A 19,170-nucleotide genomic window follows, 5' to 3' on the forward strand; every position below is an offset into this window, starting at 1 on the left:
ACGGAACGATCTCTGCCCCCTTCCATATGCCACTCCAAACCCTTGGTAAAATAAAGGCGGTCACTACAAGGGTCGGACTTGTGATCTCCCATTTACCTGTTGATATAACAGTGGGAAACCTTCACCACTGGGCCAAGCGGCATCTCGAAGGGTGGATTGGCTGATAGGGAAACAATTGTCTTCGTACCCGTAGCGGATATTGTACGCAGTTTAAGTAGGCGCGCCGTACCTCCTCCGGTATGGAACGATTCATGATCAAAATGGAAAGCGATAATATGTACATCAGTTCCCTTAAATCAAGAATTGCTTGACAAAGCAGAACCTGTTGGTCGAGTGCTGTGCCGTTGTTTGCAGTGTCCATTTACGGTCGATTCTCCTCCAAGATACGACTATCACTTGACACTAGCCTGTTCAAATGAAAGCCTTGTATTCTTGTTACTAAGTCAGAACTACTGCTGAAATGTCTGACACTGGTCTTGTGAGTTACGGTTTTCACGAGGGTTGTCTATATGAGATTTCATAAATGAGATTAGACTGCTTCGCAGAGAGTCTCTTTGGTCTTTTGTCTAATGTCCGAAACGTGATTAGTAACAGCCAAGAATAATAGACTCACGGGCTTGGGTCTGCCGAAGTCACTTTTCTATCACCGCTGACTTGGAGTGTCACTGATACGGCACTGCGGCGATGCAGTGTCGAAGAAGCGGGTCACCGCCGCATGTAGGGCCGTGCCAAGGATTTAGTCCCGCCCCCGAATGGAGACGTCAGTGATCTTGCCGCGGGGGCTTAACCGCCGGGGATATTCTCGGAGAATCACACCTTGCTGTAATAAACACTCCCCCAAAACCTTGCCAGGAAACCGCCTTGCAAATTCTCGCATGAGAACTACAACAACTCTCACACAACTTGATCAGCAAAGATACACACCATGGTGACTGAAGCGTACAAGAAGTCATCCTTCTCGACCCCACAGTGGTGGAAGGAGGCGGTCGTGTACCAGATCTACCCCTCCTCCTTTCAGTCGCATCCAGGCGCAACCACAGGATGGGGCTCGATTAAGGGCATAACCTCGCGGCTAGACTATCTGAAGAGCCTTGGCGTCAATGTGGTCTGGTCCAGCCCCATCTTCAAGTCACCTCAGGCAGACATGGGCTATGACATTGCGGACTATAAGGAGATCGATCCATGCTATGGCTCTCTCGAGGATGTAGACGTGCTCATCGCCGAGTTGAAGAAGAGAGACATGAAACTGATGATGGATCTCGTTGTCAACCACACCAGCAACGAGCACGCTTGGTTCCTGGAGTCCAAGAAAAGCAAGAACAGCCCAAAGCGAGATTGGTACATCTGGCAGAAGCCCAAGAGCATGGGCGTCGATGGACAGCCTGAGCCCCCAAACAATTGGGCCCAAATCCTCGGCGATGCGAACTCAGCATGGACATACGACGAGGGTTCTGGGGAATACTACCTAAGTTTGTTCACACCCGAGCAACCCGACCTCAACTGGGAGAATCCTGAGGTCCGTGCTGCAGTCTGGGATGTAATGCATTTCTGGCTGAAGCGTGGTGCCGCCGGCTTCCGCATGGATGTTATCAACCTAATCTCCAAGGTCCCTGGGTACCCTGATGCCGAAGTTGTTCTTGGGGAGGGCCACAAGTACCAGCCAGCATTCAAGTACTTCGTCAATGGGCCGAAGCTCCATGATTATCTTCAAGAGATGCACCAGGAAGTACTGAGCAAATACGACACAATCACTGTGGGCGAGATGCCAGGGGTAAGCGATGAGAAGGAAATTCTACGAACTGTCGGGGCAAAGTCCGGGGAACTGAGAATGATTTTCATCTTTGATGTCGTTGACATTGACAAGCCCCACGTCAGAATGGCTTTGAAACCTTGGGATGTCAAGGAGATGAAGAGCATCATTTCGAAGTGGCAGAGGGTTATGATTGACCTAGATGGTTGGAATTCTGTCTTTATTGAGAACCACGACAACCCTCGGTCCGTTTCGCGCTACGCCGACGACAGTGACGAATACAGACATCTCGGCGCCAAGCTTATCGCTCTCATGCAGACCACACTCGGCGGTACACTCTTCGTGTACCAAGGCGAGGAGATCGGGATGCGGAATATCCCCAAGAACTGGGGTATCGAGGAGTTCAAGGATATTGAGACGGTTAACTATTGGAAGAAGGTTGAAGAGCTCTACGCCAATGACCCAGAGTTATTACATCATGGCCGTACAGTCGTTGATATGAAAGCCCGAGACCACGCTAGAACACCCATGCACTGGGATGCATCCGACAATGCAGGGTTCTGCGATGCGGATGTCAAGCCGTGGATGCGCGTGATGGACGATTATAAGACAATCAATGCCGAAGCGCAGATGAAGGACGATTCGGAGAACCTCTCGGTCTGGCAGTTCTGGCAGCGTGGTCTGAAGGACCGAAAAGAGCACGCCGACGTCTTCGTCTACGGAGACTTCGAGGAATTGACTCACGAGCATCCCCAAGTCTTCGCGTATACGAGGACAAGCGCGAAGGGCGAGAAGTGGCTCGTAGTATTGAACTATTCCGGTCGGCAGGTCGAATGGTTGCTGCCCGAGGGCTTGAAGGTGGACTTCTGGGCAGCTGGCAACTACACCAAAGGCCGGGTTGAGAAGCCAAAGTCTGCCATTGTACCACTCAAACCCTGGGAAGGCGTTCTGGGAAAGTGCGCTTGAGAAAAACCGCATACCATGACAGCTTTGTGGTCCAAGACAGTGTGGCAAAAGAGTGCATTTTAGAGGCAACATAGAGGAGATACAACAATAGAGAAACCCAGTGCAAGTCTTCGACTACGATACTGTGTGCCAAACACTTGATTGTACCATTGTCGAAAAGCGACACCCACTCATCATTGTATGGCACTCCCTAGACTGTACCGTAACGATGACAGGCGGACTGACTTGCAACCAATTCATGATGCTCCCAATGCAGCTCCTAAATCATCGGGAAGGACCCCCCATAGACCGTCAAACCTCGCGGCTCTGGAGATTGGACGCTTCGAGAATCTTTCGAGATTAATGCACGCCAACTTACCATCCGTCACTTCCAGCTCCGTTGTTGATCACTTGTGCGATAATAATCCGCATGATGTAATGTGCTTGAGACTTTAATGAATGATTACACAAAATTGGGACCATACCCCGTTCCATCACCTCGACGTGCGTCTACCTGCAAAACGTAGCCATAAGGGGTCCCAGTCAGGAAGCTGCCTTCCTGGGACGGCAATGGTGTTTCTCTCAGGATACGCTGAATGCGTTCGGCGCTTGCTAAGAAGCGATCCTGCAATCCTGCATACTTGTCGATGGTGAGTTCACCGTCACGCTTCTTGAACTCACCATCCACAAGGACGTGTTTGATATCGCCCACGCTGGCATGCAAAATGATGGCTGCCACAGGGTCGGCCCATCCCAGCATTGCAGGAGATCTCCCATCCCAGACCACAATATCAGCTTTCGCGCCCGGTGCAATGATGCCCAGGTCCTCGCGGCCCAGGGCCAACCCGCCATTCCTAGTTGCAAGTAGGAACGCCTGATTGACAGACATTGGGCTTTGAGCAGGGAGCTGCCATCGATCGATGGTATTTTCGTAAACGCGGTATCGCACTGACTGGAGATAGAGACGTGCCTGCGTGAGGATATCTGTTGAAAAAGTGAAATGCGTGTCAACTCCTAGCGAAGCCTGGTCAAGAATGAGATGGGACGTCGGGTGAAGATGGCCATAGTGCATCTCGCTTTCGGGGGTGATTGAGATGTGTTTGTTCGTGCTTCTTAGCAACGCAGCTCCTCTTGCATCAAGAAATGAAGCATGCGATATAACAATAGGAATGCTTGAATTGAGAATTCCAACCCGATGGAGATCCTCTGGAGAGTTCCCAACTGTGCTTAGTTAGCATGTACAGTAATGAAGTCAGAACACATGAACTAACACATCCACGGTCCTTCGACATGGTGCGTTGTGAGTACTGACACGTTGTTTTTACTGCCATAATACTTAAGTCCATATATTCGCCATTATTCTTGAGTGATACATACTAGATCAGATCTAACACAGCTAGTGTGTCGGCTCCATCGGGATTAGCTGTCCAATCGTCATAGCCTACAACAAGTTCTGTGAGGTTGCTAGAGATTTTAGCGGCAAGCTCGCGCCAATGAATAATCTGGTCCTGGATACCAAATCCGGTAGAAGCGTTTTGAAAGGTGTAAGCGAAGAAGATCCGAGAGCCACTGTCAACAGAGGCATTAAAACCTGCAGCCGAATGTTCGCGGCTCCAGGTGTGGTGCGCATGGTCCAGTATAGTTGTGACGCCAGCTGCCACAGCCTCGTAAATACCCGTTATCTGACTGATGTAGAGGTCATCGGGGGTAAATAGAGGCTCGGCTACCATGGCACTGTACCGCCCGGCATACTCTGCAAGGGTTGTGTTGGAACCCATCGTCTTGAAGACTGTTTGCCATCCATGACGGTGAGTGTCGATGAAACCAGGCGTGATAATCTTGTTTGTGCAGTCAATCACCTCCGCACCGGGTGGCACCACAATCGGGGAGGACGCATCAAAAACGGAAGTTATTCTGTCTTTGTCAATAAGAAGCGAGCCATGTCGTATTACCTGAAGTGACTCGGCGTCCTGATCGAAAGCGATAATGGTGCCACCGCTAAGCACCTTGGCAGCGGCAGCAGGACTTGCCCTATGGAAGACAGTGGACGCCTTCAACAAAAACGAGAATAAATTCATTGTAATTAATGTGTGCCAAAGTGATAAACGGTGAAGAGCGTGAGGGTGCTTGAGGATTGCCAGGAAAATGTGTTGGACCCCGCACATAAGTACATCAGCTCCGAGGTTGCCGAAAATTACGTGGGCACGATGATTAATGGTTCATTTTCACTCCGGCTCAAGTAATTTGAACATACGGATGACGTTCTGTTGTTGGAAGCTACTCAGTCTTCATATTGAGCGTTAAGAAGAGGCTGACTCCCAGATAGGTGCATCGTTGCAACACCATAGGCCTCTGCTGAATATATTATAAATGTGTCTATGTAGTATTTTCTCAACCACATCACCATCATTTTCTGGATCCTAGGTTCCAAAAGTGATATCCATAGCTAGATTGCCAGCCCGTTACGCTATCCCAAGCCGCCTTTAATTGTCCCGGGGTCAGCTATTCCGCCGTCATAGGCATTTCGGGCCAGCCAGGCAGTTGAGGGCCTGCACGCAGCAAATCAATCCAAGATGATTCACTATTCAGAGAGCTTTTAATCCTCCAAACCTCTGCGATTGTCTTAGCGGTGGTGCTGAATGTCTTGAATCCACTACTGCGCGTACAGGTTTCGAACCACTCGGTGAACGCCTTTCGTATGGTTGCATCCTCAGCTTCACAAGCCGCAATGAAAGCAGGCCAGACGAGTCCCAAAGAACCACACGCATCCCCAGTGCCCGTACGTTGGCTTCGAATGAGTGAATCGAGAACACTTGCCACCATATGCTGCAGCAGCGAGGCATTTACATCATAGATTCTCCGATAAAAATAGATCGCGAGTGCGTTCTGCACTGCGTTGGTTATTTTCGCCAACTTGTCGAGCTCGTCGGCGTTCGAATCAGGGAGACACATGGCTGAAGTGTTGTCTTGCCGTTGATACCGCTCAATGCATCTTTCCAAGATCTTTGCACGGTCCAAGAAACTTGTGATACTGGAGCCGTTCTGCCCAATGGCGTCTTTTTCCTTGCCAAGCTGTACAATGCAAGACAGGAGGCACATCAAGACCTCAGGGACACCGTAGATCTCAGGATATAAAGTAGCGGGCCACACACCCGGTCGCTCAAGATGAAGATCGTTTTCACCCTCCTCCTGTGTCTTCGACTTGCACAATTCTTGAGATAGATTGCGCCATCGCGATATGTGGAACGACACGCTGTCCTTGCTGTACATGGCCAGATTGCTGGACGCTATAGCCCTCTGGACTGCGTCTCGATGTGAGAAGTTGTTGTTGTCGTTAATACATAGGCTTTCGTAGAATATGCGTTGAAATGCGTAGCAGTGATGCAGCATGCGTACTTTCCGTGACTTCTGGCGGTTGAGACCCTTGACCCTAATGAACTTCTCGGTCTCTATAAAGTAAAAGTCGACGCGGTCCTGGCTCCCGAAAACAGTGTACATATGGATAACGGTAAGCAGCGCCATCAAGATGGTCTTGTATTTAGCCGCTTTTGGCACACGATACGCAGTCTCTAAGGCAGCATGGCAGTGCTTACGAGCTTGTCTTTCGTACATTTTGGCCCGTTCCTTCCACATCGAGTGTGACTGTTTGGTCTCTTCTAGACTGGACGCACTAACAGCTAAGGTGCCGAAGAAGATGGTGAGACTTGCGTGGCATAGATTCTCACCCATCGTCAAAGCTGCAAGGCAGCTTTTAACATGGGGGATAAATAGGATATGCCATGGTGTTTTGGCATGCCCAAAAGGGGATATGAAATTGACCACGGTTGAGCTATAATGCTTGAGCAAGAAAACGGCGTCGCCAGGAACAGGCATAGGGGCGTATGCAAGTGTTGACGGATGGCTTGTTGCCGTCTGCGAAATACGACATAGATCTATGATACTGGCTGGGAAGATGTTTTGTAGTACTGTGTCTGGTCCGTTGGATGCTTCCTGCCTCGGGGCAGCGAGAGATAACTCCGGCTCCTGCATCCCCGAATTTCCCTCGCTCAGATTTCGTAGGGTCGTACCGAGGTCGTTTACGTCCAGGATACTGCAAATGTCGGATGCATCGGGTAGCATATCCTGTAAAGAGCCATTGAGCATAGTAGCTAAGTAGGGGTCGTGCCATTGCTGAATCGTACTCAGTTGATGTGTCGACTCCTTTGGCGGTCTACACGCCGGATTGTTCTCCATTTCTGGGCAATAGTCTAGGTCATTAGACCAGTCTAACTCAAACCCAGACTGTGGGAGCTCAGGCCCTGTCTCAAGCGCGGGCCTATCTCTGAAGACCCCAAATGGGCCAGAGTGTAGCTCAATACTGTCATAGGGAGCAGCATTTTCGCAATGCTCATCCAGTCGTGACAGCTGTCTAGATACAAGCGTTGGTGGTACGCTTGACATCAGCCATTGGCTCATAGCCTTGCGTTCTGCCTCAGTGAACAGAAGTCGGCGAAAGCGGATACCATCTCGGACAAGTGCGCCGTCGTCGCCAGAGGTAAAGAAGATGTTCTTGCCGTAACCTCCACAGGCCAATCCCGATGTTTTACACAGAAGGCAAGTGGGTCTAACTTCATCACACTTTACACGTCGACTGCGACACTGAAATGATTGTCAGCTGCGCTCGATCAAGTACCGCCCAGTAAACTGATGACGTGGCACTTGACTTACCGTGTCGCACCCTCCGAACGATCGAACAGCGAGCCCTTCAGTCCCAGCCATGACTTGCCCGAGATCGAGACTCGCATTGTTGAAGGAGACTTTCCTCTGTAGACAAACTTGTCGTGGCGCCCGGGCCCCTGCTATTTTATCGAATGCGAGGGACAAAAGTGGGACCTGGTACCATTGAATCAGGAAAGTTTACCCCTGAGAGACTGCCCCGCTAACCGCACCGGCCGAGCCAAGGGGAGAGTTTCCCAACTTCAATCGTGGCAATTGACTACTAGACGTCATTGGTTTGCTGTTTATCGTTGCTCTCGGCTAGTGTAATTGAACTGCTTTGCTCGAAAGGCCGCTAGCTGGCAGGGATTCCCCAATCCATATTCAGTTCTTGAGACGCCTGAGTCGCGTCTTTCGCCAGGGTAGACAGCTCTTAGCTGCCAACAGCTTGTTCCTGATTCTTGGTCAAAAGAGATGAGAGTTGCAGGCACAGTTATTTAGAGATAGCATAGAAAGGACTAAACGATATGTATCTGTCAGATTTCGCAAGGATCTGGTGGACACATATATAAACGAGCACCTCAGCCCAACTGAGAACGCAATTTTCGTGAATCTCTTAATGCCATGACGAGTTGCAGTGTCAACCCATTCCCAAAACAAAACCTTTCTTGATGCTTTCGTACCCTGTGATCATTGTTGAGCTCAGTCTTGTTGTGGTCGCAATTTCTTCATATGTACCCGCCCGTAATCATGGCCATACCCTCCGATCAACGCTCCACAAGTCCCAAGAACGATGATGTTGAGAAGAATGCCGACATGTCCAGGATTCAAAGTACTGGTGAAGGCCAGGTTACTGAACAACACGGCACGAAACGAGCAATCAAGCCTCGCCACGCGCAGATGATTGCAATTGGAGGAAGCATCGGCACATCGTTGTTTATAGCGTCGGGTCAAGCTCTTGCTGCTGGAGGACCGGCAATCCTGTTGATTGCCTATATCGTGATGTCTCTTCTTGTTTACGGCGTTGTCACAGCCGTTGTCGAAGTGAGTCAAGAAGGCAGATTGCAGGACCATGAAGGATTGGCGATGTTCCGACATTAACCTGTGTGTTCAAGGTTGGCGCTCACTTACCACTCGAGGGGGCTTCCATGTCCATGCATTGCCGCCGCTATGTTTCTAAGTCACTGGGTGTGGCTTTAGGATACCTCTATTTCTACTCTTACGGCATTATTGCCGCCTATGAGATCACTACTGCGACAATACTTATAAATTATTGGCCCCATAGCGTCCACAAGGCCGTGTGGATCACGATCATCATGGTCATCATCATTGCACTAAACGCTTTCCCCGTCCGCGTATATGCCGAGGCAGAATTTTGGTTTGCGAGCATCAAAGTTGCCCTGATTGTGGGTCTTTTGATTCTATCACTGGTTTTGATGCTTGGGGGAGGACCAAATCATGAACGCCTTGGTTTCCGATATTGGTATGATCCTGGCGCTATGAACGCATTTATCGTCACCGGAGCGAGTGGTCGCTTTGTTGCGTTCATATATGTTCTGATCTTATCTGGATTTTCCTTTTATTTCAGCCCCGAGCTTATAATAGCGACATCTGGCGAAATGGTCAACCCTCGCAAGGATCTCCCTATTGCTTCTCGCCGTTTTTTCTATCGTTTAATGGTCTTTTATATCCTTGGCTCTCTGGCTATTGGTGCCGTTTGTGCTTCAAACTCATCAGGGCTTGTCTCGGGTACTGGAAATGCCAATTCATCGCCGTGGGTCATTGCTATCCGTAATTCCGGCATCGAAGCACTGCCTTCCATCGTCAATGCCGGCATTCTCACCAGCGCTTGGTCGGCCGGATCCTCATATTTCTATATGTCAAGTCGTGCCTTATATTCTTTGGCGGTACTGGGAGATGCACCGAAGATATTCTCCCAGTGCAATCGATGGGGCACACCACACTACGCCGTTTTCGCTGCGAGTCTTTTCATGCCACTCGCTTACATGTCCAGCAACTCTGAGGCAGGAGTTGTATTCAACTGGTTCATAAATCTTACCAACACTGCAGGATACACTTCCTGGGTTATTTGCTGCATCACATTCCTCAGATTTAGCGAAGCCAGCCATATTCAAGGCATTACGCGATCTCATGCTTCATTTATCCAGCCATTCGGTGCATGGATTTGTATCATCGTATTTACGGCTTTGTGCTTGCTGAACGGTTTTACCGTTTTCTTCCCTGGCAAGTGGTCAATCGGGAACTTTATGTCAGCCTACATAGGCATCCCTATCTTCATGGCAGTCTGGGTCGGACACAAGGTGACTGTTGGAAGAAAGGACCCGTGGCTGATGAGCCTGGGTGAGATTGACCTGACAACGGGTTTGGACGTGGTTCAAGCGGATGCTCAAACGTATGAAGAGAACGAAAGATTGCGTTCTAATAAGTTTAGGCCTTGGGGAATCATAAGACGGGGATTCTCACGTACTTAAGATCAGCCAGATGATAGATGTCTCCCCACGCATTTATGCTTGAAAAGCGGCATGTGTTTGAATTATTAGTTGACCTATGGCTAATCATTTAATTTGCTATTTACACTTTGAAGTTACTTTCGGGCCACCAAACGATCAGTGCGCAAATGTTATTGTCTGATCACTTAGGTAAACAACGTGAAACAGTCTCCTGATGTTTTCCTCTTGAGAAGACTTAAAAACTCGTACTATGACAAGCGGCAGGTCCATCACATTGATCTGGTCCGAATCAGTTGTCAAAACCCGGGTCATCAGCAGAGGGCTTGCATCACGCAGCAACATACAAGGCACAAACAACGAGTCGGACTCCCGACGATAAAGCCGCGATCTACTTGCACACCAGTTTGAACTCTATTGGTCCAATCCGTGGATGAGAAGTTCCCAAATGGACAATGCGGTACCCGCTGTTCTTAGTGAGGGGGAGGGTTGCCGAGTCCGATGGCCGGTGGTCACTAAAGCGAGCTAGTCTATCATCTGACTGTCCACAGAACTAATATAATAGATAACTAACTATCTGCACGCCGCCTACAGACAGATATCCACACTGGTGGTACCCAACCAATTCCCTGGGCGTCAATTGCTTGAAGCACCTGTCGACATTAAACCTCCTCTCTTTTCACGTTCATCCTCATCTCAAAAGCGTACTCCAAAGCATGGACGTTCCCGGCTACGCTTTGGTAACTGGTGCCGCTTCGGGAATTGGTAGAGCTTGTGCGAACACATTTGCTAGAGATGGTGCCGCCGGAGTAGCGCTGTTTGACGTCTGCCTTGAGGCCTTACACATGGTCAAAACAGAGATAGAGCAGAAGCAGTACACCCCCCAGGGGAAGCCCTGCAGGGTTGTCATACACCAAGTAGATGTGTCAAAGGAGGAACAGGTCACCCAAGCCGTGAAAGCAGTTGTTGAGGAGTATGGACGTCTGGACTATGTCGCCAATGCAGCTGGCATCGCGATGAAGCATGCAGGAGGTGCTGCATTTGCCGCGCTCAACGATTGGCAGCGCGTTCTTGACGTTAACTTGACTGGATCTCTTCTGGTGCTGAAAGCTGCGGCTCAGGTCATGTTGAAGCAAGAGCCTATTCATTCTTCGATCGATGGGAGGCCACTACAAAGAGGGACAATTGTTCTCTTCGGATCTATTCAGTCCGTGGCGGGCATTCCTCTATCTACCGCATATGCCGCATCGAAAGCGGGTGTTTTAGGCTTAACGAGATCCGCGTCCGAAGACTACGCGAAAGATGGTCTCCGTATCAATGCGATCTGTCCAGGCTATACCGAGACGCCCTTAACAACGATGAACCCTGGGGTATTCAAAGTGATGGAGGAACGAGTGTTGGTTGCGGTTCCCATGATGCGTGTAGGCAAACCACAGGAGATTGCCGATGGTGTGGTCTATCTTGCAGGCGGCAGGAGCTCTTTTGTCACGGGAACTGCGCTCATGGTTGACGGCGGGTACACTGAGAGATAGAAATGATTGCAATAGGAGATCAATTGACAGGGCATTGTAGCTACAGCATATTAAACAACACTATCACTGTAGCATCGTCTAGTTTACATGCCTTTTTCAATAGTGACCCGAATGATTAATTGCAACATAGGCTGTAATTTGTTTCCGTCACTCCTTCGACCGATAGTCATTTCCGACAGCAGCCATCCAAAGCCAATACCATGAATCGTATTGAAACTGATCAGACCAGGGGTCGATTTTGCAGAATCATGGCAAATGAGTTCCTGTGCGTTCACTTGGACCCCTTCGACACCCCATGTGTGGAGTGTGGGGAAACGCCACGGGCGACTAGCGAGACCAAGCGGAAGGCAATCCCTGACCCACCACACATACCAATGATAAGCTTGCCGAAACATCAAGATCTGTTTACCGTCGGTGATCTATCGGACCAATACAGGAAAGACCTTCCTTAATGTCAATACGGGGCATGATACATGGCGGAAGAGAGAAGAGAAGTCTCACATGGTCGGCTATCATTAGTTTTGGCCATCGATGTTACTTGGGGACTTCGAGGAATGCGTTCATAGATCTGTCAATTCACCAAGCACCTCAACCGGCTTCGCACTCATGTTATATATAGCACCAGTCTTCTGTAACCATACTACTAATTCAACAACACTGTTGATATCTATCCAGCCCCCACAATCCATATCATCCATCATAGAGTATACTCGCTGGTTTTTCTTAGGCAACATGGGATCTCTTAGTCAGCCACCCAGCCAGTACGACGTGCTCATCGTGGGCGCTGGATTCTCTGGTGTCTGCGCTCTGCACCATATACGCGAGCGTTTTCCCTCGTGGCGTGTCAAAGTGCTCGAAGCCAGTCCTGGCGTCGGTGGTACTTGGTACACCAATCAGTACCCCGGTGCGCGAGTCGACACAGAGTCTCTAACTTACCAATTCTCGTGGGATAAGGAGTTATTGGAGGAGTGGTACTGGAAAGAGACATTCTCCACTCAGCCCGACGTGCTCAGGTACATCGAGAGAGTGTGCGAAAAGCACAATCTCTATAAAGACATCCAACTTAACACGAGAATAAAGTCGGCAAGATGGCTCGAAAATTGTCATAATTGGGTGTTAGCTGACGCAAATGGCTCCGAGTATCGTACAAAGTTCTTCGTTAGCTGCTTAGGATTCCTCTCTCAGCCTGTTCTACCCCTGATTCCTGGCATTGCCAATTTCAAGGGTCAATCATTCCACACATCAGCTTGGCCGAAGCAACTTGACACCAAGAAAGACTTCGCAGGGAAGAGAATCGGGATCATTGGCACAGGAGCTACAGGCATCCAGACGATCACAGCCTTGGCAAAGGGTGCCGAGCTCAAATCACTTACGGTGTTCCAAAGAACCGCGAATTGGTCTGCTCCCCTCCGTAACACAACGATATCCCCGGAACAGATGAAGCAGCACGTGAAAGAATATGAGCACTTATTTGGACAATGCGCCAAGACTTCCTCTGGCTTTTTGTATCAAGCCGACCCGCGCAAGTCATCAGAGGTGACTCACGAGGAACGTTTGGCCCTCTGGGAGAAGCTTTACAACGGCCAGGGCTTTGGCAAATGGCTAGGCGTCTTCAAGGATACTTATACAGACCGCGAGGCCAACAGACTATACTCGGACTTCATGGCGGAGAAGATCAGAGCACGTGTCAATGACCCCGAGATCGCTGATTCGCTCATCCCAAAGGATCACGGCTTTGGCATGAGACGCGTGCCTTTGGAGAGCGGATATTTTGAGGTGTATAACCAATCGAATGTCGACTTGGTGGATCTAAGGAAAACAACAATCGAGACTGTTGATGCGTCAGGGATTAGGACTACGGATGGCAAGCGTCATGATCTGGACGTGCTCATCTTTGCTACGGGCTTTAATGCCATTACGGGGTCCTTTAGCGCCATCGATATCCACGGCAAAAACGACCGGCCACTCCTTGGATACAGTGACATAGAGACTGGAAAGAACGCCATTTGGGTCGACCATAAGCCAAGAACTTTTCTTGGAATCATGGCCCCCGACCTGCCCAACACATTTATGGTGCTTGGGCCAGACCAGCCATTCGGTAATGGTACCCGCAGCCTCGAGAACGCCGTCGATGTCGTCATCACTATGCTGCAGCACATATTTGATCATGGCTACACAGCCGTAGAGCCAAAGGCGGATGCTGTGCAGGCGTGGGGGGAGCATGTTGTGGACTCTAGCAAGGGCTTGCTAGGCAACGAGGTAGATAGCTGGATGACTGGTGTCAACACCAACGTGAAGGGCAAACAGGAGAGGACCGTTGCAAGATACGTCGGCAATGTGGTCGAATATAGAAAGCGGTGCGCTGATTGTAATGCATCAGGCTGGAAGGAGTTAAGCTTTGCTAAGTATGTATGAAGTCATCGGATAGGTTAGACCAAATACATGCATGTACAGTCTCAGGGAGATTGCCGGTACTCATACAACTTGACCAAACCTCCAAGATGAGGCAGGATGGTATGTATGCAGCGTGTTCATCCAATGATTATTCAGCTGCACTTGGGTGAAGCCTGCTCTTCGGGCCTCCTTTCGACTATGGGATTGTCATGGCCGCGATTTCTAGGTACAGTAGGCCGGGGTAATCTACTTTCCGGATGCACAGCGTGTCAAAAGATTTTGTGCTAGGTCAAGGAGACTCGTCTTCCGGTCATGACTCGCTACTTGCCGTGAGCCAGAGGACTCGACGTCTTCCCACTGGGAGAATAAGCTAATTTGTTGATAATATTCGGGAGTAATCACCCCGATAATCTGGTTTACATCCATAAGGGCATCTGCTCGGCCAGACACGCGGTGTCTGTTAGGCTATGATATCATTCTGTCTCTCCAGCCACTGATGAAATGGTGGGGAACAGTTCCAACGCCTGCTCTTTGACATTCTCGCGTGACTACGTCAATAAGTGGCCAGCGGCGAATGTCTCTTATCTCGATTATTTGAGGGGCATACCCTCCAAAGCCTAAAGGCAACCATGTTCTTGTAAGCCCGAAAGACCCCCGCTGAAAACAAATAGGAAAGTCTCCCCTGGAGCTATGCTAAACGTAGCTAGCCAGGTTTGAGTCAGCCCACCCGCAATCAATGCACGCAACATGCGCACGTAAAGTAAAGACTCCCGAAGAAGCGAACATAGTCACGCAGATAACCACTGCCTGATGGTGACCTTGCGGTAAGCCCCTGAGTGAATTACTGCCTTATCGTCCGTGTGACCAGCCCTCTTAAAACCGACCTCGGCCGTATATCGTTGTTGTTGGCACTCCACGGAATGTTCGAAGGTGCAAATCGCAAACACGAATCACTATGCATATGGCTAGGGCTTACCTTCCTATCTCAAATATCTAGCCCGGACTTGGACGGACTCAGTGTGTCCAAAAATTCTGAGTGTTATGCGTCATGGATGGATAGGAGATAAAGTAGATATGACCCTATACATTACAGCATACCCGTATACGACAGCGCTGCCATCTACTCGCGAGGCAGCACTTGTCTTTATTCAACTACGGCATTGAAGAATTCTCTGCGAGTCGCGAAACGCATTTCCGCATCAACACCAACAGTATCACCGGTCAGATAACCATGGCATCATTTCACGGCAAAGTTGTATGTGTCTTCCCAAACTGCACTGTTCACGAGCCTCGCTCTGAATCATCACAATCTAGATCGCCATCACGGGAGCTGCATCGGGCATGGGCCTTGCCACCGCGCAACTGCTCGCCTCTCGGGGGGCACTTATCTCCTTGGCGGATATCAACGAGGCTGCTGTTCGTGAGGCGACAGCTTCGCTTCCAAAGAATGGTGGTAAGGAACACATGTACGCCGTGGTCGATGTGCGGAGTAGCAAGTCAGTCGATGACTGGATAGAGGCCACGGTACAAACGCTGGGTAAATTGGACGGTGCCGTCAACATGGCTGGCGTAATTAAGCACGCGAGCCCAGTGAGCGAGTCAACTGATGAAGATTGGGACTTTACTTTCGCGGTCAACGCAAGAGGTGTCTATAGTTGCTTAAAGGTAGGGATGCTTCACGTTATATTGATTCTATATGTTGATAATATCGACAGGCTGAAATCAAAGCAATGAGTGCCGGGGAAAGCATTGTAAGCGCTCTTATATAACTGCTCCATGATGTTTTACATTGATCATTGAATAGGTCTCGGCCGCCAGCGTTTTTGGACAATTTGGTGCTCCAGGAAATGCTGCTTATTGTGCTAGTAAGGCGGCGGTGATAGGGCTGTCGAGAACTGCAGCAAAGGAGAATGCGCACGTTCGAATTAATTGTGTTTCACCAGGTAAGCGAAACCCGAGGAATTTCTGGTGGAAGTGAACCTGGCACTGATCGCGCCGACAGGCTCCATTAGAACGCCGCTATCGGAAGGAGAGAACCCAGAGGACGTGAAGCAAAGTCTCCAGCACACTGCACAAAAGCGAAGGGCTGAGCCTATCGAAGTAGCCCGCGTCATTGCGTTTCTGCTTAGTGATGAGGCTTCGTTCGTCACTGGAGCTGTGTATAACGTAGATGGCGGCTGGGTATGTTGAGCAAGCTGAGACAATAGCGCCTATGAAAATCGTTAGATCAAGTCTGGCTGATCTTACCATATATCCGGACCTTGTGAAGGCAGGCGAGGAAGGATTGACGGGCTCCAGATACCCTTTGGCAGAAACTTCCGCCCACGTTGAAAATTGGTTAGTAGTGTCGAACCTATAATATGTGTTATTACAGCATGATTGTTGGAACACATAATGTGGTAAAAGCAACATAACGTTCGCCATACAGAACTCCATGTATCGGGCCTTATGAGATGGAAGAATCCAAGTGCCTCGAACTATATTGGGTATGATGCAAAAAGCGCCGCATCGCTGTAATGCTAGCTAGACAGATGCTGATATCCCGTTTCATGAAACTGCTTCCCAAATGAGCCATGATGAAAGCAAACCTAACGCCTTCTATGCATACGTAAAAAGAGGTTCGACGAGTACCAGCCCACGATAAACGTGACTGTCGCTCATCCGCCACTGCTCACGACAAATCGTCACTCGCAATAGCACAAGCGCCAGTTTCCTCGAGGTCCTCAACCTCGGTCATCCGTAGAGCGTCCTTGACGTCCCGCACGAAGTGATTTTCACCGCCAACAAGCTCCACGATACCGCTTCTCTCTAGGAGCTTCCAAATATGGCTATTTTTTCCAGGGGCACGGCTGAAAAAGACCCTCACTCCCCTGGCTCTGTAATTTCGTACGATTTCTTCAAGAACTTGCGTTCCCGAGCCATCCAAAGATGTTACGCCGTGGATATCAAAGATGACATTGCGGTTGCTGTTAAGGGGGCGCAAACGCGGCAGCGCGGGGTGTGCCAGCCCAGTGCCATACAGTTCCAGCCTCCTTAGTCGGTTCTTCAGCTCACCAGTATTCGCAAACGTCAGAGGCTCCGGTATCTTCACGATAAGGCAGCCCTCGATGAATTCCAAGCTCTCGGCGTTTCCTTCGGCATTCTCGAACCGCTCAGTGCCCGGAATGCGACCAAGGATTTGAATTCGAGGGCGTGTGGCGTGCCGTATGACCTGCAGAAGGGACAGTCCGATGCCAATGGCGATGCCAAGGTTCAAGGAGAAGAAGACGGTGACGAGGAGGATGACTGCCATCAGCGAAAGTTCTGTCCAGCCTCGAATGCGAAGGAAGAAAGCCACATCGTGCGGGGCCTCCTCGATAAGAGACCATGCCACCACGGATATGAGCGCGGCCAGGACAGGTTTCTGGGAATGTGAGTATTCATCCATGTCTATCCAATGCATACAAAGTTGGGAAGGCTTACCGGGATATAGTAGAACCAAGGGAGGAGAAATATGACGCAAAACACAGTGATGATGCTGAGTAGGATGGAGCTCATAGGACTTGTCCCGCCAGTCGACTTGTTGACTTTGCTTCTGCCATATCCACCAAATGCCGGGATAGCCATGAAGCAAGACCCAATAAGGTTGGCTGTACCCAGGGCAATGAGCTCCCGGTTCGGACTCAACTGCATGCCCTCAATGACCTCGCCGGTGCCTAAACTCTTGGCTGCGACTGACGACTCGAAAAACCCAAGCATGCCGATCAAGAATGAGGTTCCCATAGCTTCACGAATGTGCTTCATATGGGAAATCTGAAAGGGGTTGCGGAACTCGAAGATATGGCTGGATCCGGTTTGAACGTCACCTAGCACGGGGACGCCCTGCTCGTCCCAACGAAGTTGCCATGCGAGCAGCGCAGATAGCACCACAACAAATAGCCGGTCTGGCGCGTATGCAACACCTGGATATCTAGGCTGCAGGCGTCGTTTCACTTCTCTGCACATATCATGAGTAGCGCGACCAAGGAAGAGGGGGCGCGGAAACTTACCGGAGAACCATGATGACAAAAAAGCTTACAACTCCTACGATCGCGGACAACTTGTGAAGATCTGCAAGTCGAGTGAACAAAAACTCGAGCTTCTTGACAGAGCTTCCATGTCCAACGCCAGGTTCGCTCGCTGCAATGGGAGATAGGCCAAGGACGGGAATCAACTGATCGATAAAGATGACGACGCCGATAGCCGAGATGAAACCACGCAAAAAGGGTCTGCTGAGCACACTGTCTAGGAAGCCGAGGCGGAATAAGCCCATGATGAAAACAGTGGCCCCGGCCATCCCAACAGCAACGCCGGCGATCTGGGCATGCATGACGGCATTATCGTCGTTACCATGACCAGAATCAATGCTGCTCTTCACTATGGATCCGACCAACAGCGAGCCGGCAGCCTCAGGGCCAACCACCATCTGTGGGCAGCTTCCTAGAATGCCGTATATGAATGGGTTGAAGACGAATGCATACAGGCCGTTGATTGGGGGGACGTGGGCCAAGCTATCGGCGTAAGAGAGGGCCATGGGCAGGTACATGGATGCCAAGGTGATGGCGGCTGTGAGGTCGCCCTTCAGCCAGGACCAGCTGTACTGTCGCATCCAAATCAAGCACGGGACATAGTATGACAGGTACATCATACGGGAGTCCTTGAAACCATGCTGTTCCGCGAGCGCGCTCGAATTGGTCATGGTCTTGGTCTTCATCTTGGAGGACAGAGTCTTCCTCCAATTGCCCTTCAATTGCCGCTCGATGGACGCCTCGGAGCCCAGCAGAGACCCGACGTCAAGGTCAGATTCCCTAGGGCTGCTGGGAGTCGGGCTCATCGGGCGCGGGGAGAAGGTGCCATGGTCGCAGGGGCCGGGGTGTGCTCGCTCGTGATGGAGCAGAGAGGTGGTCTCGGAGAAGTCGTCCGACGTTTCTGGAAGCGTGCTGGGGCCAGCTTGGGTGGTTGGCCGACTGCCGTCCGCCGGGTCGGCGCTGTGATCGGAGCGGCCGTCGTTGGAGAGCGAGGACGACGAGAGAGTATGGGCCTGGCGCAGGGCACTTGGTGTTGTCGGGGCGTGGTCGGCAGCCTGCCGCGAGTTGGTCCGCGACGGCGGTGATGGCCGGGGCGACATGGCGGGCGGTTAGGTTCGCACTCGTGAGACGCAAAGTCGGTCTGCCGGCCTGTCAACGGCAATGGCGGCGCTCACTGTGTAATGGGGCGCAAGGAGCTGTAGCACATTGCCTGCTTGACGGGGACTGGCGCCAAGAGTGCGCGGGCAATGTTGACTTCTGAGTATTCCTGGGGACCTTTTTTTTTTCGGACCAATCCCGCTGGCACCGTTTCCAAGCCCCGACATGACGGAGGTGGCCAC

At 50.5% G+C, this 19,170-nt stretch overlaps 8 protein-coding genes across 8 annotated transcripts; 5 read left to right on the top strand and 3 right to left on the bottom strand.

The window, feature by feature from the left end:
• Positions 1 to 925: 925 nt before the first annotated feature.
• Positions 926 to 2,716, top strand: JN550_002116 (uncharacterized protein; the record flags this gene model as incomplete). The annotated part of the gene is made up of 1 exon (XM_049313376.1): positions 926 to 2,716. One exon carries the CDS (start codon positions 926 to 928, stop codon positions 2,714 to 2,716), a length of 1,791 nt encoding a protein of 596 aa, XP_049176177.1.
• A 442-nt stretch (positions 2,717 to 3,158) lies between these two features.
• JN550_002117 (uncharacterized protein) lies at positions 3,159 to 4,773 on the bottom strand (the record flags this gene model as incomplete). Its single annotated transcript, XM_049313377.1, has 3 exons — positions 3,159 to 3,916; positions 3,967 to 4,019; positions 4,073 to 4,773. 3 exons carry the CDS (start codon positions 4,771 to 4,773, stop codon positions 3,159 to 3,161), a joined length of 1,512 nt encoding a protein of 503 aa, XP_049176178.1.
• A 424-nt stretch (positions 4,774 to 5,197) lies between these two features.
• JN550_002118 (uncharacterized protein) lies at positions 5,198 to 7,479 on the bottom strand (the record flags this gene model as incomplete). The annotated part of the gene is made up of 2 exons (XM_049313378.1): positions 5,198 to 7,325; positions 7,403 to 7,479. The coding sequence occupies 2 exons, from the start codon at positions 7,477 to 7,479 to the stop codon at positions 5,198 to 5,200; spliced, it is 2,205 nt and encodes a 734-aa protein (XP_049176179.1).
• A 661-nt stretch (positions 7,480 to 8,140) lies between these two features.
• On the top strand, positions 8,141 to 9,882 carry JN550_002119 (uncharacterized protein; the record flags this gene model as incomplete). Its single annotated transcript, XM_049313379.1, has 2 exons — positions 8,141 to 8,434; positions 8,506 to 9,882. 2 exons carry the CDS (start codon positions 8,141 to 8,143, stop codon positions 9,880 to 9,882), a joined length of 1,671 nt encoding a protein of 556 aa, XP_049176180.1.
• Positions 9,883 to 10,574: 692 nt separating this feature from the next.
• On the top strand, positions 10,575 to 11,390 carry JN550_002120 (uncharacterized protein; the record flags this gene model as incomplete). The annotated part of the gene is made up of 1 exon (XM_049313380.1): positions 10,575 to 11,390. The coding sequence occupies one exon, from the start codon at positions 10,575 to 10,577 to the stop codon at positions 11,388 to 11,390; it is 816 nt and encodes a 271-aa protein (XP_049176181.1).
• A 732-nt stretch (positions 11,391 to 12,122) lies between these two features.
• JN550_002121 (uncharacterized protein) lies at positions 12,123 to 13,805 on the top strand (the record flags this gene model as incomplete). Its single annotated transcript, XM_049313382.1, has 1 exon — positions 12,123 to 13,805. The coding sequence occupies one exon, from the start codon at positions 12,123 to 12,125 to the stop codon at positions 13,803 to 13,805; it is 1,683 nt and encodes a 560-aa protein (XP_049176182.1).
• A 1,210-nt stretch (positions 13,806 to 15,015) lies between these two features.
• JN550_002122 (uncharacterized protein) lies at positions 15,016 to 15,974 on the top strand (the record flags this gene model as incomplete). The annotated part of the gene is made up of 5 exons (XM_049313383.1): positions 15,016 to 15,039; positions 15,099 to 15,449; positions 15,500 to 15,535; positions 15,589 to 15,727; positions 15,787 to 15,974. The coding sequence occupies 5 exons, from the start codon at positions 15,016 to 15,018 to the stop codon at positions 15,972 to 15,974; spliced, it is 738 nt and encodes a 245-aa protein (XP_049176183.1).
• A 481-nt stretch (positions 15,975 to 16,455) lies between these two features.
• Positions 16,456 to 18,930, bottom strand: JN550_002123 (uncharacterized protein; the record flags this gene model as incomplete). Its single annotated transcript, XM_049313384.1, has 3 exons — positions 16,456 to 17,187; positions 17,247 to 17,760; positions 17,813 to 18,930. 3 exons carry the CDS (start codon positions 18,928 to 18,930, stop codon positions 16,456 to 16,458), a joined length of 2,364 nt encoding a protein of 787 aa, XP_049176184.1.
• Positions 18,931 to 19,170: the final 240 nt, after the last annotated feature.

The sequence above is a fragment of the Neoarthrinium moseri genome (assembly GCF_022829205.1).
Source record: "Neoarthrinium moseri strain CBS 164.80 chromosome Unknown scaffold4_Wmoseri_CBS_16480, whole genome shotgun sequence".
Taxonomy (NCBI): Eukaryota; Fungi; Ascomycota; class Sordariomycetes; order Amphisphaeriales; family Apiosporaceae; genus Neoarthrinium; species Neoarthrinium moseri.